Genomic DNA, 14,412 nt, shown 5'->3' on the forward strand with positions numbered 1-14,412 from the left:
ACAGATAAGGTTTAACGGGTTTTAAACGGGTAAAAATGTACATGACATTTAACATTCAAATATGTACAGCAAAAGAAATGTGTATTAAGTCATGGCTGGGTTTATTCTTCCCGTTTGCATTGCTGCTGCAGGAACGCCTCCACCTCCCCTCTGCGCGCCAGGCTGTTAGCTTTTCCTTGGAAACGTCCATTTTTTCCTGCTCCCTTCCCTTGGAGCATCTCTAGCACCCTGAAGAGCACAGGAAATTCATATCTTACCCACCTACGATTAATTATCTAAAGCAGCGGCTACATAATATGTGCAGTGTCTCTTACCGTGGTCCCATCTCAGCCACTCGTTCACTGGGTCCAGCCAGTAGAAACAGACCCGGGCCCTTCTCCTCTCCAACGGTCAGGAAAACCAAAGTTCCCTGAGAGCAGACGATTCATGCTTAACAAAAATATATAACGGATAAAACCATGCCGTAAGCAGGTCACAGGTTACATACCTCAGTGGTTAATTCATTGGCAATGATGTTCATGAATTCATTGTCACCCTCTTTTCTGTGGATAGAGAGAGAAGTCGTTTTTTTCTGAAATGCAAATATCCGCATGTGCTTTAAATGCTGACCTACAAACAAGCTGGCCCTGAGAGGCAACGGAAAAAAAAGCTTATCTATTATTCAAAATTAACTAAGCAAAACAATAAACTCTAAAAGTTCCAAACATTTGAACATTTCTTTGTTGTAGGTCTTTGATTTTGGCAGGTGCATCTCAAACTCATGTAATAAATTGGACAAAACATTTGTTTTTTCTAAGTTAATTTGAGTTATGCAGCGTTAATGTAAATAATGAATGTCTTTCTTTTGGCTACAAATGTATTTAAATAGCTAATCTGCTGCTTTTATTCCCATGCAGAACACGGGGTACTGGTGCACCTCAGCCTCTTGTGGCCAAAATAAGTATTACAGAAACCACTTAATAAAAAGGACCCTGATAACTGGGAACCTGTCAAGAAATGTATGTATGGATTTCTCCCCTCACTTCCTTTACCAAGCCAATCAACTTGAACAGGTTCGATCGCCTCTTACTTGTGCAAGCTGAAGAAGTTTCCTCTCTGGGGGTCGTTCTTAAAGTTCTGAGTGATGAGCACCGCCATGTCTCGAAGCAAGCTCAGGTTAGTCTGACCAAAACATTTTGATGACTGTTAGGGAGTGTGTGTTCAACGTTTTGTATTGCAGCATACGTATGATACAGAAAAATGGCAAAATCCTCATGAAAAATAGGTCTCTTACTTTCTGTAGCATCTTAACAGACTTCTGCAACTTGTCAACGGCCTCTACGTGCTCATCAGGTCCGGTCCTGTTGAACAAGCATTTCGTTTTTCAAACTTAGTGAATAAATTCAACATAAAAGACATTATATTTTGATAATTCAGACTCACTTCAGGAGAGAAACCAGCGATCGCTCTGTGCCGTAGCTTTTCTCTGCATACTTCAACACCCTGTTTCCTGTCAGGAAGATCAGGTTGGTTTTGTTTTTCTTTCCTTTCTCAGTTCCCAGCAGCTTTATTACCTAAAATTTAGATAAAGAGAAATGTTAGAAATAGGAATAATGTTATGTACAAGTCAGATGATGCACATGTTAGTCCAAGTGTGTCTAAAATGTAACCTGTAAGTGACTGAGGTTGGACACATGGGTTCCACAGCACATGTTAGCATCGACGCCTTCGATATCAATGATCCGAATCGGCCCAGCATGATCGTCTGGCAGCCCCCGACTCCTCACCTAGTTAACACACAACTCATGTAACATTTATTTTTCTAAACCATGCTGTAAATAAAACAGATAAAATGAGTTGAAAACATGTCTAAAATGTGGGTTAATTGCACAGTATTCAGACTGTATTTTAGCACTACTTAACCTCAGTAACTTGTACCTTTTCCACAGCAGGATCATCTATAGAGAGAAGCTGAACAGTGACCGGGACGTGGACTCTGATCTTTTCGTTTACGGCTTCCTCCAGGGCCTGCAGCTGGGCAGGCTTCACCGAGGGAGTGTCCAGCTCTATGGTGCTTCTCTGACGTCCCAGTTCCCTGTAAAAACAACAGAGAAAAGAAGTCAAATGACATACTTTAATGTAACAAGGAAGTAATCTGTGCAGAGGTTATGTACCAGGAGGTGGTCTTGTATCCAAACATGTTATCGGCCAAAGCTGTGATCACATGTTGACCTGAGAGTAAGGAAGAAAACAGTAACTTAGAGCAAGTATGCAATAAAAAAAAAAATCAGTAATGCATTTTTATTTCAGTCTTTCAAAGGATCAACCATACCAAACTTGTAAAAAAGTGTAGTGCTGTACTTGACAAAGAAACTCTTAGACAACTAATGCTCACATGATTTTGTAGACCAATCAATTTGTGAGTTTCTCCACAAAGAATAATACAAAAGCACCATGTCTTGGAAATAAGTAATTCAGCGTGAAAAAGCATTAAAAAAAAGAAATATAAAATGAACAAAAAGACTGGTTAGTCGACCAAAAGTGGGCAGCCTTACATTATTACCCACCATTATAACTTTGGTGTTACTCACCTGAGTGTTGCTGCATGTGGTCGAACCTCCTCTCCCAGTCCACCTTCACCTGCACCTCCTGACCCTCCTCAAGAGGAGAGCTCACAAAGTGCACGGCCTCGGCCCCCTGCCTCGTCACCCTCACCACCGGGACATCTCCTATCAGCCCGTGGTCATCCGGCTGCAGGGGGACAACTCAGAACATGTCAATTATCTCAGTAACATCATGTGAAATGGCTTGTTTTTAGTGACTTTTATTGAACATTTATGATTTTGCAGTACACACTGATAGAACTACCTTGATGTAGACATTTAATTGGTATGATTTCAAGGCTTACCTGGCCTCCTCCTTCAGGAAACAAGATGGTGTCTTGGAGTTTGACATTGAAGCCTTTTAGAGTTTCTTTCTTTCCATTCACTTCATGTTTGAGCTCAGCAGGGCAGCAGGACACTACAGAGGTAACAAACTAAAAGGAGAGAGAAAACGTATATAATTTCCTGTATTGAATATTGTATAGTCTTATATCAAACTAAATGAAGACTTAAAGCACCTGTGTGCATGTTAAGTATGAGATACTTGGTATTATCTTAGGTAAACATCAATGAAATGTGTTAGAAACCATGTGTTTTGGTTAATAACAGGAATGTCAGCTGCTAGTTAGAAATACACATAATGCAATTCTGCTATTGCGTTGTGACAACATTATATAACTTATCAAATATCACACCAAATGTATTATTTTAGTTTGTTTTGTTCCAGTGCTAGCTCCAGCAGCCTGTGTAACGTCAGCTAGCCACCACATGCTAATCACTTCTGCAGAGCATGAATGTAAAACGTGGTGTTTTGCACGCTGTTAATCACTTTAGCTCTGATAGATTGTCTTTAAATAGTTTCATACCTCTTTCATATAGCAGTCTCGTTGACACTGAAAAGCCATGCTGGAGTGTTTTGGAGGAAAAAATCCACTTGAAACACGAGTAAGTTCAGTCGGATACAGCTGTCAGCTTAGTACGGGTAGCAGCAAGGTCCAAACTCCATAAACCGCCTTTCACTGGTTTCGACTTCTTACCTTCTTTAGTGCCACAATCTTAAATGTATTCATCAAAATAGATTAAAGAAACACAAGACAAATGTCAGGAACAAAGACATATTAATTTACAGTACTCTCACCTCTTAATTCAGTAGGTTTTATTGGCGAAACACTGACCCAACAGACTTGTCAATATGGGTACATTAAATATAAAATAGCCTTAATAAAAACACAATATATATAAATGATGTCATCTGTACAAGGCCCTTTTCCAACAGTAATATAGAAGACTGAGATGTGATAATAAGCATTTCAAACATGTTTGTTGAAATGAAATGCAGCTAAACAGAAAATAAAGTAAAATCTTGATAGTAACAACTTATTTTATCAAGGCACTTTTGTGTCATCCTTAACCAAGAAAGAAGAATTCAATAATGAAGCTGCATTACTGTCATCCTCTGGAGCAACTGAAACCAGCAACAGCTTTTACTGTTAAAGGTATAACATTGTAGTGCTATCACCCCATGCACCACATCATAATGAATGTTCAAACCATGGTTGATTCACTTGTTTTTATTAACATTATCAACATGTCAGCATACAGTGGACAATAATATTCAAATAAATAATCCCATAGAAAACAACAAATACATAAAACACAGTATGTTGGACAATAATATCGAATCATCCACGAATAAAACATAACAAACTACAGCATAGAGCTTTGACAGCTAGTGCACGTGCCTCAGTCAGACTGTAGGAGAAGAGGGAAGAAAGTCAGCATTAAAGTGATTTTAAAAAGAGTAAATCATTTACATTCATCTTTAGGAATAACTTCTGAAACTACTTCACTTACATCACTAAGATCGCCCATATCTGGTGCTTCTCCTTTATTACCGGAAGCCATTTCTTGGATCATCTAGGGGAAAAAAAGAAAAACCTAAAGTCCTCACACACATACACACACACACACACCTAACGAACCTCTGAGAATGATAATATAGCAAATAACAGGTTTAATAAACTCTTGGATATCAAAATTGATTTGATCTTATATTTACTCACATCCACATATCTTTCGTATTCTTCCTTTCCATCTTCTTCTTCATTCTCCCAGTCTCTCCAGTTATCAAAGTCTACAGAAATCCAGCTGGGCTGCAACAAAGATAGAGAAACAACACGCTTTAAAATGTTGCAGGTAACGTAGTAGCAGCTTGTTTCATACAGTTTTGGGGGTTAATTGTATTTCATGTAAAGTGAAAATGTCATTTAAAGTTGGAAAAAGAGGTTAAATGAAACATAAGACATTGTTATGATCCTGGACCAATCCCATTTCTCCTAATATTTCTCCCCCCTTTTCCTTTCACAGTGTAAAAGTTATTTTTTCTCCATTGACTTATAGAGTTGATTATGTTAATATGAAGAGCAATGGAAAAATAGAATAGAAATAACTTTATAATACATATTTTTTAAATGTCTTACCAATTCTTTACAATCCATGCTAAAAACAGAAAATAAAATAGAATAATCTTTCTCATTCACTTCAGATGAAAACATTTCTGAGGACTCAAGGAGAGGACGTTTAGACCTAAATGATGGGCAATGCACACACACACACACACACACACACACACACACACACACACACACACACACACACACACACACACACACACACACACACACACACACACACACACACACACACACTTACCTTAGCAGGATCCTTCTGGAGATGAGGCCATGAGTAATCAGGCTTCAGCTTCCTGAGCAAGATATTGATGCTGCGGTCATAGACTTTTTCTCTGGAGTCCTGTTAAAGTGTCGGAAAGATAACAACACATCTATATTTAACATCGCACAGATTGCATCGTTCGACAGAGAACATAAATCATGGCCAAAAAAAATTGACGGCTTACACAAATTTGAACTTTTTCATAAAAGGGCAGCTCGTTGTAGAAAACATCATCTGTGTCGTTTTTGCAGCTGTTGTGAAGAGAGGACAGGGGAACAAATCAGGACAAAGAAATCACAATCAGACACATTTTTATAAAGACAATTAGTCCGAATATCAATCCCCTCCATGAAAGAAACATGTACACAAGAAAGACACAGAAAAAAAGCAATTAATATCATTAACAGAGAAACAAAACACCTACTTTTTTCAAACTTACTATAAAATCATTTTGTCTGGCTGGATATCCACCTGGACATCTTTTGGTTTATGAACCATGAAGTTGACGGTGACATATTTCTTTCTGTCGTACCACAGCGCACGTGCTGGCTGGCTGTAAAGACCACAGAGAAAACGTAATACTTTTCAATTAAAGATTAGTAAAACAAAAAAGTGTTGTCACTATGAATAGTCAAAGACACACTGGCAGCACTTACCTCTCCTCTGGTCTGACAATTTTACTCTTGCTCATTCTTATTCTAGCACAGTTCTAAAACAGAAACTACTTTTTTAAACCCTTTGATAGCCTGAAAGTTAAAAGCATGTGGCTGGTTTGTCCTGGCTATGTGGTCTAGCAGTGTCCAGGCCCAGCAGGCTATATATCTATATATAGAGCAGTTGGTATCAGCTGCTGGGGGAGATGCCAGACACAGACCCTTCCCCTGCCCTTATTGGCCCGTGGAACTTTCCGGAAAACAGATGCATTTTCTTGGTTCTCCAATACTTCTGTCCCCCACTGACAACTGGGGGGTGAGAGTGTTAGGCCGGGGCAGGGAGACACAAAACAGAGACAACAAATGGGGCACCTTAAAAGCTTCAGGGACCATGGTAAATAAACACTTATGGCTATTTCTTGTTGTATCATTCTTTTTTTTGTCTTTTTAAAACTAAGGAGGAGACTAAACTACACAACAATGAAGTATATATTACCTATATGCTTTATAATAGAATAAGGAACAACAAATATTTGTTTTTCTTGATATTTTTTGATTAAGTGGTAGTTTTTTAACTAGAAAATAAAGCACCTTTAAATGAAATCTGATGTAAAGGTGTGACAAATTGTTACCTACAGTTAACTATATAACTACTTACTAACATGCTGTAACTACATAACTTGGTTGTTGATGTAGCTTGGTTGAAAGCTTATTTATTATTAAAGAATAAGTAAAAATAATGATTCGTAATCTTGATCATTAGTGGTAGTTTTGAATGAGATTAACTAGAAAATAATGCAAATTGAAATGTATATTCCTAGATGATTTGGTTAATAGTGATATCAATAAGGTTCAATGCTTTGAAAAATGACATTTGTGGATATTCATAGTTTTGATTGAGTGGAAAATGTAAACGCAAAAGTGCTGTTTATGATGAATTTACTATTACCATGGAAACTACTCAAACATGTCGCCCCCTGGCGGTGCGGCGGATCAACCGCCACACCGGAAAGGCAATCCTCCGTTCTGTCTGTGGCGCGATAGACCTAACGCTGTGTACATATAAACTTCTGCCTGGAAACAAATCAATAAAGAGTTTCCTTTCATCTTTATATCTTAAGTTTGGGATATTTTGTAATTTGACACGACAAACTCACGGGAAATACTACTGATTAAGGTGAAAATGCCACGTAGACGACAGGTAAGAAAAAAATCGCACAAGAGGGATATTAGCATTATTAGCATTAGCTTAGCTAGCTCTCCACCATACTGCATTCAATTATTCGACCAGTTAAGATGCAAGAACAACACACGTTATGTATACATTAAGTTAATCAAACAGCTTTTAACCAATTCGTTTATTTACTACCATATTATTTGTCGTACTTTTCTTTTGTCTACATGTTAAGTTCACTTCAAAGGAAGATACATGTAAATAATATCCTACTTATACTGTGTTGGGTGTAATTTGGTCCTTCATAGAGTTCATTTGTCAGATAGTCTACACATGTTGTATCATTCATGGCCAACTTGTATATGTTTGACTTTTTAGTTATCTTTTATTTTCTAATTTTGAGATATGTATGCTTTAGTCCGGATGCTCCACCATATTCCATTGAGTTATTCGACACTTTAAAATGCCAGAACAACAAATGTTATGAACACATTCAACTCATTAAACAGCTTTCATCAAACTCATTGCAATAACTGTATTAGATGTAAAAATTTCTTTTGTCAACATCTTTATTTAACTTCAAAGGAAAGTAACTAAAGCTACACTTTGATGGGCGGCAACAAACACCTAAACCAAAGCTAAAACTTTACTTTTGGTATTTTCTTAATAAAACGGTGGTTTTCTTAGTTATATGTCGGCCGAATTTACCATAAAACAACGATAACTCTTGTATTATAAATAATATGTGAATAGTCTGAGAAGGGGAAGCTCCAGTGAGCACTACATTGAAAAAACGCTCGATTTGCTAATGCGTTTTGGTGCCACAGTCTATTAGCCGTGTGAGAAAACTAAGCTAACATGACACGTAAAGCTAACAACAACGCTAGGTTTCTGGTGTGCTAACCAGGCTATACTGTGTCGTGTAGCCACTAGTATTACTAGCAACTGGTACGTTATTTGACTGATTGCTATTAGAAACGTGTCATATTCTAACTATAGAATATTACAATTAGCAGACGTTAGTAACAGCTGTTTAGCTTAAAAGAAGCCCAGCTAGCAGCGAGCTAGCACCTGTTTGTGGCCCTTTTCTCCAATAACCAGAATCAGAATCGACTATTTCCACACACGTATCGCGTTGTCCTATAAAAATAATAATTGTTTGAATCCAGAATAAATAGTAAATGTGTCACATCACTGACAGTTGCCATGACAGGTCAGCTTCTGCATCTTTTGGGGCATGATATTATACAATGTAAAGGATGCCTCATTTTATTTTTCCCCCCTGATAGAGACATATGGTTGCAAGTGGTTCAGATGGAACTGAAGACTCTGACTCCTCCGCTGAAAGAGAACAGACCAATAGTTCAGAAAGTGATGGAAACATGACTAAGAGACAGCGCCTCACCAGAGCCTCTACTCGCCTTAGCCAAAGCTCTCAAGGTTGGTCAACATCCTTTTTTATACAACGTAAAGTTATTACTTTCTACTTCATCATAGCTGTTTTTCTTTACGTCTTGGTTTGACCCCTTTGGCTTTAGACACTCCAGACTTGAAGCGAGCTGCGGACCATGATGAATCCCCACCGCTGACGCCCACAGGAAATGCCCCTTCTTCTGAATCTGAGCTGGACATCTCCAGCCCCAACGCCTCGCATGATGAGAGCCAGGCCAAAGATCAAGCCAGCCGAGACTCGGATAAAGATCTTTCCCACAGACCCAAGCGCCGCCGCTGTCACGAGACATACAACTTCAACATGAAATGCCCCACGCCCGGATGCAATTCACTCGGTAAAATCCCTGCCCTTTGAAAAATGTTAACAAAGTTATTGCGTGACATCATGTACTATAATAATGTCATTTTAATTTAAATTACATTTCCTTTTCTCAATCCAGGTCACCTCACAGGGAAACATGAACGTCATTTTGCTGTGTCAGGTTGTCCTCTTTACCACAATCTCTCTGCAGATGAATGCAAGGTGAGATGATTATAGGTTATTGCTGTTCCTTTTTTACTATCATAAGCTAAGATGAACATGGCCAACACTTATTTTGTTATAATTTGTAAGTGTAAGTTGTGTTTCTGTTAGCTATGGCGTCCTTTACTGGCCAATATTTCAGTTTTTTATATGTTTTTTTACTCTCACGATAAAAAAAGCAGTGTTTTATATTATATTTTTATGGTAGTTATTCTTATGCTTCATAACAAACAGTTAGCAGAGCATTAACTTGATAAGGCCTTGCAAAACACAAGAAAATATTTGACACAGGAGAAAAATATTGCTCTAAATTACAGGTGAAAGCCATCAGTCGTGAGAAACAAGAGGAGGAGCTGAAGGGGCAGGAAGAAAACAACTCGCGCCATGCGACTCGCCACCAGGTAGCCTCTTTTTGCTATGATTAGCATTACCATCATCACGTTTTGGTTCTACATGTAGCATATGAATGTTCTCTTTGATTGTGTGCAAATACATCTATTGTCAAGGTCTTGTTTTACAATGAACATTAATGTCTTTCTATCTTGATTTTCAGACACCAACATCCAAACAGAGCAAATACAAAGAGCAGGTGGCTGAGATGAGGAAGGGCCGAAACTCTGGCCTTCAGAAGGAGCAGAAAGAAAAACACATGGTACAGCGCTGGCTCTCTGACATGCATTCAGACTCTCACTCCATGTTGCTGCTGGTCTATTTGTGTGTTGGATGGATATGGTCTCATATCTATTATTTGTCTGGTCCACAGGAGCACCGGCAGACACACAGCAACACCAGAGAGCCTCTGCTGGAGAACATCACCAGTGAATATGACCTGGAGCTCTTCAGAAAAGCCCAGGCCCGTGCATCAGAAGATCTGGTAATGGGCTGTTTTACATCTCAATTATTATAAATAACTGTATCCAAGTTTTCCTACTTGGTGTGGAAAACTAAGGACTTCGTTCTTAGTCATTTTCAGTAACACTGACCTTCCTTCCTGCAGGAGAAGCTGCGTATCCAGGGTCAGATCACCGAGGGCAGCAACATGATAAAGACCATCCTGTTCGGCCGCTACGAGCTGGACACCTGGTACCACTCCCCCTATCCCGAGGAGTACGCACGCCTGGGCCGCCTCTACGTCTGCGAATTCTGCCTCAAGTACATGAAGAGCCAGACCATTCTCAGGAGACACATGGTGGGGGTCAATTAATGTTTCGTTGCAATGGTTAAAACGCTTTAAATGGATTGGATGGTCTAGCATATCGAATTTGTATTTAATGTCATGCTCTATTAATGCTGGATCATGGCTTTTGTATATAATATCTGTGTTTTATAATCTCTAATATTAGGAAATGATACTAATGTGGGATTTATTATGTAAATATTTGTGTTTTCAGGCTAAGTGTGTGTGGAAGCATCCTCCAGGAGACGAGGTGTACAGAAAGGGAGGAATATCTGTGTTTGAAGTCGATGGCAAAAAGAACAAGGTAGGACTTTAAAACCTTCATTCCCTCTAGATAAGTCGATACTTGGGGACTGGTTACACACACCTGGAAAGCAACTATGCAGACAGTGATTTAATACTCATTAGTGGCTTTTCCTCCCCAGATCTACTGCCAGAACCTGTGTTTACTCGCCAAACTGTTCTTGGACCACAAAACGCTGTACTACGACGTGGAGCCGTTTCTCTTCTACGTCATGACGGAGGCCGACAACACCGGCTGCCATTTGGTGGGATACTTTTCCAAAGTAAGTGGAAAAAAGAGGTTTAGGTTTATTCTATTTCTACAAAATGTTTTATATATTCTTGTACACATTTCTAACTGATATCTTTTTTGTATCACTTCAAGGAGAAGAACTCGTTCCTCAACTACAACGTCTCCTGTATCCTGACGATGCCTCAGTACATGAGGCAGGGCTTTGGCAAGATGCTCATTGACTTCAGTAAGTATCCACTGATTTGATTCAATAATTACAGCCCTATTATTATGGTCTGTTTGCAGACTGCTAGTCTTCTTTACATGAATGTAAACGGCAGCTCGTTCTGACTCTCTTCTGTGCTTTGTTCAGGCTACCTGCTGTCCAAAGTGGAGGAGAGGGTGGGCTCACCTGAGAGACCTCTGTCCGACCTGGGCCTCATCAGTTACCGTAGTTACTGGAAGGAAGTGTTGCTCAGATACATGTACAACTTCCAGGGCAAAGAGATCTCCATCAAAGGTGGGTGAAAACACAGAAGTCAAACAATATCACTTCCTATCCCGCCATCAGGATAAAATACAACACGGTTTTAAAATGTTTATGAACGCACAAGTCATTTTAACTGTTGTAATATTTATTGTTGCAGAGATCAGCCAGGAGACGGCTGTGAATCCGGTGGACATTGTGAGCACGCTGCAGTCTCTGCAGATGCTGAAGTATTGGAAAGGAAAGCACTTGGTGTTGAAGCGACAGGTGAGATGTTAATATTTTGGGTAATTATTTCTCGTTAAGGCGACTTATAATGCTTTTTGCGACTTATAATAGCTCATGTTGGGATTGCTCTCATCTCTAGCTGTAAAATGTTCTTCCAGTCAGACAAATAGTTAACTATTGTAGGAAAGACCGGAGTCCAACCTTTGTCTGATGTGGTTTTGAAATATTCAATATATATTGTACCCTAAAATACAAAACAATGCTATGAAAATGTTTTCACAAACCCATATGTCTAATGTTTTCCTCCTATTTAATGCAGCTTGATTTAAATGTCATCGCTATATATTTGACAGCCCAGTTTGTGTCTTTCCTCTCCCTCCCAGGACCTGATTGATGAGTGGAGATCGAAGGAGATCAAGCGAGGCAACAGCAACAAAACCATCGACCCCAGCTCACTGAAGTGGACCCCCCCCAAAGGGACATAAGCACTAAAGCGCCTCAGGCTACAGAATAGACTCACCTCTAGCCTCACCAGCCACAAGTAGCCTAGACCTCCAAACTGTCAATGCAGACCATCCTTTCCTTTTCATGTTACCTTTTTTAAAAACTTTTTTACTTTAGATTTTAAACACCCGACGTTCCAAATTCAATCTTCAAACAGGTCACAATAGAGAATGTCTTTTCCTGTTTCTTTCAAAAACAGCAAACATCCAGCCTTTGAATGTTAAAGATAAACGGTCCGGTGTAACGTGAATGTTTTCTCATGCAGAAAATAAATATTGACCAGTGTTTACAGGCTGTTATTTTTTTTATTTCATTCAAGAAATGTGCATTAAAATATCGCTTTTGTTTGGGATTAATATAATAAGTGTCGGCATGGATTTGAAAATGTCAGCGGAGTGTGTATCGAGGAGTGTGTGATGTACGGTGACTCTTCTTTGGTTGGTGTAAAATTGTATAGATCATTATAACGTATTTCTTTCTGAAGCTCCATCAATACAACATGTGGACCCATTCTTCTGATGAACCTGCCAAATAATGGAGAAGATGACTTGTTTTTAAATTTGATGAGAATATAGAAAATGAAATGACGCCACTGTAAGAATGCACATAGAAATAAAACGACCTCAGGTTTTTATACGCATCAGATCCTACCTTGCTTGTGTGGCTCCTCTGAGACATGGATGGCCGTGGTTGTGGCTGGAAATATTCTTCTTAAAGACTCTGTAATAAAACATCTTCATTTCAGTGAGACAGTATTTGCCTTGTACTTTGAATCATAGCTGTTACATGTATTAGCCATTTGATATTTTGAATATCAATAAAGCTGCTTTGATATTTTGAAACGAGCTAGACTTGGATCTGTTGGTGTTTTTCTGCTCACCGCCGCTGGAAACGCTTCTTCCCATCAGACCCACAAACGTCTCTCCTTTGTTTCCTGTAAATGTGAGGGAGAGGCTCACTTTACAAAGTACCCGTGTCATGATTGTAGAGAAATAATAATTATAATAATCAATGTACTTACGTCTATTTACTTTAAAAGGCTTCTTTGGGTCTGAGGAATTAAAAAAGACAGGTTATCAATGTATTTATAATAATTTCTCAACCTTTTCATCTGTGTTTTATCTTCATAAAAGCATTAACAATGTACACATTGTGCTCAAAATCACTGTACATTTTAATTTGAGAAACTTTATATATATATTTGTTAGTAATAGAGTGTTCGATTATAGAGCACTAACTTATTTTGTGTATTATATATGTATATTTCATATAATGCTTTCTTTAGATATCAATATACTGTTCATGTGTTTAGATTTAATGTTAATATATTTTTTGATTTCTATTTTATTTCGACCTCTTTTTAACATGCTGCAGTGACTAAACACTTTCCCAATGTGGGATCAATAAAGTATATCTAGTTTAATCCCTAGAGACATATACAGTCTGAGCCTTTGAAAATAAAATATGTTTATGATAATTGAATGTTTTTTAGCGGAGACGAGTTGAGAAACCACCTGAGCGCTTCCCCATGAGTCCGTAGAAGCGCAGAGCTTTGGATCTCTTCATCAGACTGATCAGACTTTCCTGCAGAGGCTCATCCTAGACCAGAGACAAGTTATTCATTATTGTAGAAAAATAAATAAATAGCAAACTAAATGTACTTGTTTTTTTAGTTGCAAAAAAATCCCAAATCCTTACAAACCACAGAGCTTTTAATCAGACTCTCTTTATTTGCCCAAAACCTATGATAACAGATGCTCACCTGCCAGTCTTGAGATAATCCTCTCTCCTCTCCCACACTGGAACACAGCGCCTGGTAGGTCTGCAGCAGAGCACAAATAGTCACAACAACCAGCTGGAGCTTCCAGTTCTCCATTTCTCAGTCAAGTAAAAAGTGTCTTGTCTCCGTAAAATCTTCAGTCAAAGCAGCAACAGAGGACAGTGTCATTCTGGTCGCCCTAACTGAATTCAGGGTGCATTTATACCTCTACCCCATGCTGTTAGACCCCTCCCCTCCAACCATGTGTATGCATAGTGAATGTAGACATTTCTGGGTTTGTTTAAGGTGTCTTTACACATCAAATGTTAAGTATTTTGCAGCCATTTAACTTCAATATCTGGTTAATTAAAGGTTATTTTCAAATGTTTTTGCTCATTTTCTCCACAGTTGGATTAAGATGTCTTCCAAGGATTTACAAGCTTTGTAAAACTCTAAGAAAACCCCACAATAATCTTGGAGTTCATATTTACTTTTGGGATGGTTACCTTTCATTTCCATTTTTATTGGGCATCTGTCCTGCTGTTGGTCTAAATGTATCCCTGTGATGTGCACATGCTTCTTTGATATCCGTGATGAGGGCAGGACATGCAGCACTTTGACCGACG

At 38.7% G+C, this 14,412-nt stretch overlaps 3 protein-coding genes across 4 annotated transcripts; 1 reads left to right on the plus strand and 2 right to left on the minus strand.

Moving 5' to 3' along the window:
* Window positions 1-5: 5 nt before the first annotated feature.
* LOC134870580 (alanyl-tRNA editing protein Aarsd1-like) lies at window positions 6-6,163 on the minus strand. Of its 2 annotated transcripts, XM_063892809.1 has the most exons (17): window positions 5,972-6,163; window positions 5,755-5,868; window positions 5,500-5,566; window positions 5,295-5,393; window positions 4,646-4,735; window positions 4,437-4,499; window positions 2,888-3,016; window positions 2,571-2,730; window positions 2,154-2,211; window positions 1,918-2,074; window positions 1,650-1,766; window positions 1,423-1,553; window positions 1,274-1,340; window positions 1,070-1,161; window positions 488-542; window positions 315-409; window positions 6-228 (listed from the first exon to the last, which is right to left on the minus strand). In XM_063892809.1, the coding sequence occupies exons 1-17, from the start codon at window positions 6,004-6,006 to the stop codon at window positions 102-104; spliced, it is 1,656 nt and encodes a 551-aa protein (XP_063748879.1). In that variant the 5' UTR covers window positions 6,007-6,163; the 3' UTR covers window positions 6-101. The 2 variants fall into 2 exon arrangements, with proteins under 2 accessions (XP_063748879.1, XP_063748878.1); XM_063892808.1 differs by lacking the exons at window positions 6-228; window positions 315-409; window positions 488-542; ... (6 more) ...; window positions 2,571-2,730; window positions 2,888-3,016 and adding an exon at window positions 4,138-4,334.
* An 815-nt stretch (window positions 6,164-6,978) lies between these two features.
* Window positions 6,979-12,872, plus strand: kat7b (K(lysine) acetyltransferase 7b). Its single transcript, XM_063894069.1, has 14 exons — window positions 6,979-7,169; window positions 8,432-8,582; window positions 8,681-8,929; window positions 9,035-9,117; window positions 9,435-9,518; window positions 9,671-9,769; window positions 9,881-9,991; window positions 10,115-10,306; window positions 10,509-10,598; window positions 10,720-10,860; window positions 10,962-11,055; window positions 11,182-11,328; window positions 11,456-11,562; window positions 11,907-12,872. Exons 1-14 carry the CDS (start codon window positions 7,152-7,154, stop codon window positions 12,006-12,008), a joined length of 1,668 nt encoding a protein of 555 aa, XP_063750139.1. The 5' UTR covers window positions 6,979-7,151; the 3' UTR covers window positions 12,009-12,872.
* On the minus strand, window positions 12,517-13,971 carry si:ch211-131k2.2 (uncharacterized). Its single transcript, XM_063893688.1, has 6 exons — window positions 13,790-13,971; window positions 13,542-13,626; window positions 13,049-13,078; window positions 12,908-12,961; window positions 12,679-12,747; window positions 12,517-12,551 (listed from the first exon to the last, which is right to left on the minus strand). The coding sequence occupies exons 1-6, from the start codon at window positions 13,901-13,903 to the stop codon at window positions 12,517-12,519; spliced, it is 387 nt and encodes a 128-aa protein (XP_063749758.1). The 5' UTR covers window positions 13,904-13,971.
* Between the last annotated feature and the right edge of the window lie 441 nt (window positions 13,972-14,412).

This window comes from Eleginops maclovinus, chromosome 10 (assembly GCF_036324505.1).
Source record: "Eleginops maclovinus isolate JMC-PN-2008 ecotype Puerto Natales chromosome 10, JC_Emac_rtc_rv5, whole genome shotgun sequence".
NCBI lineage: Eukaryota > Metazoa > Chordata > Actinopteri > Perciformes > Eleginopidae > Eleginops > Eleginops maclovinus.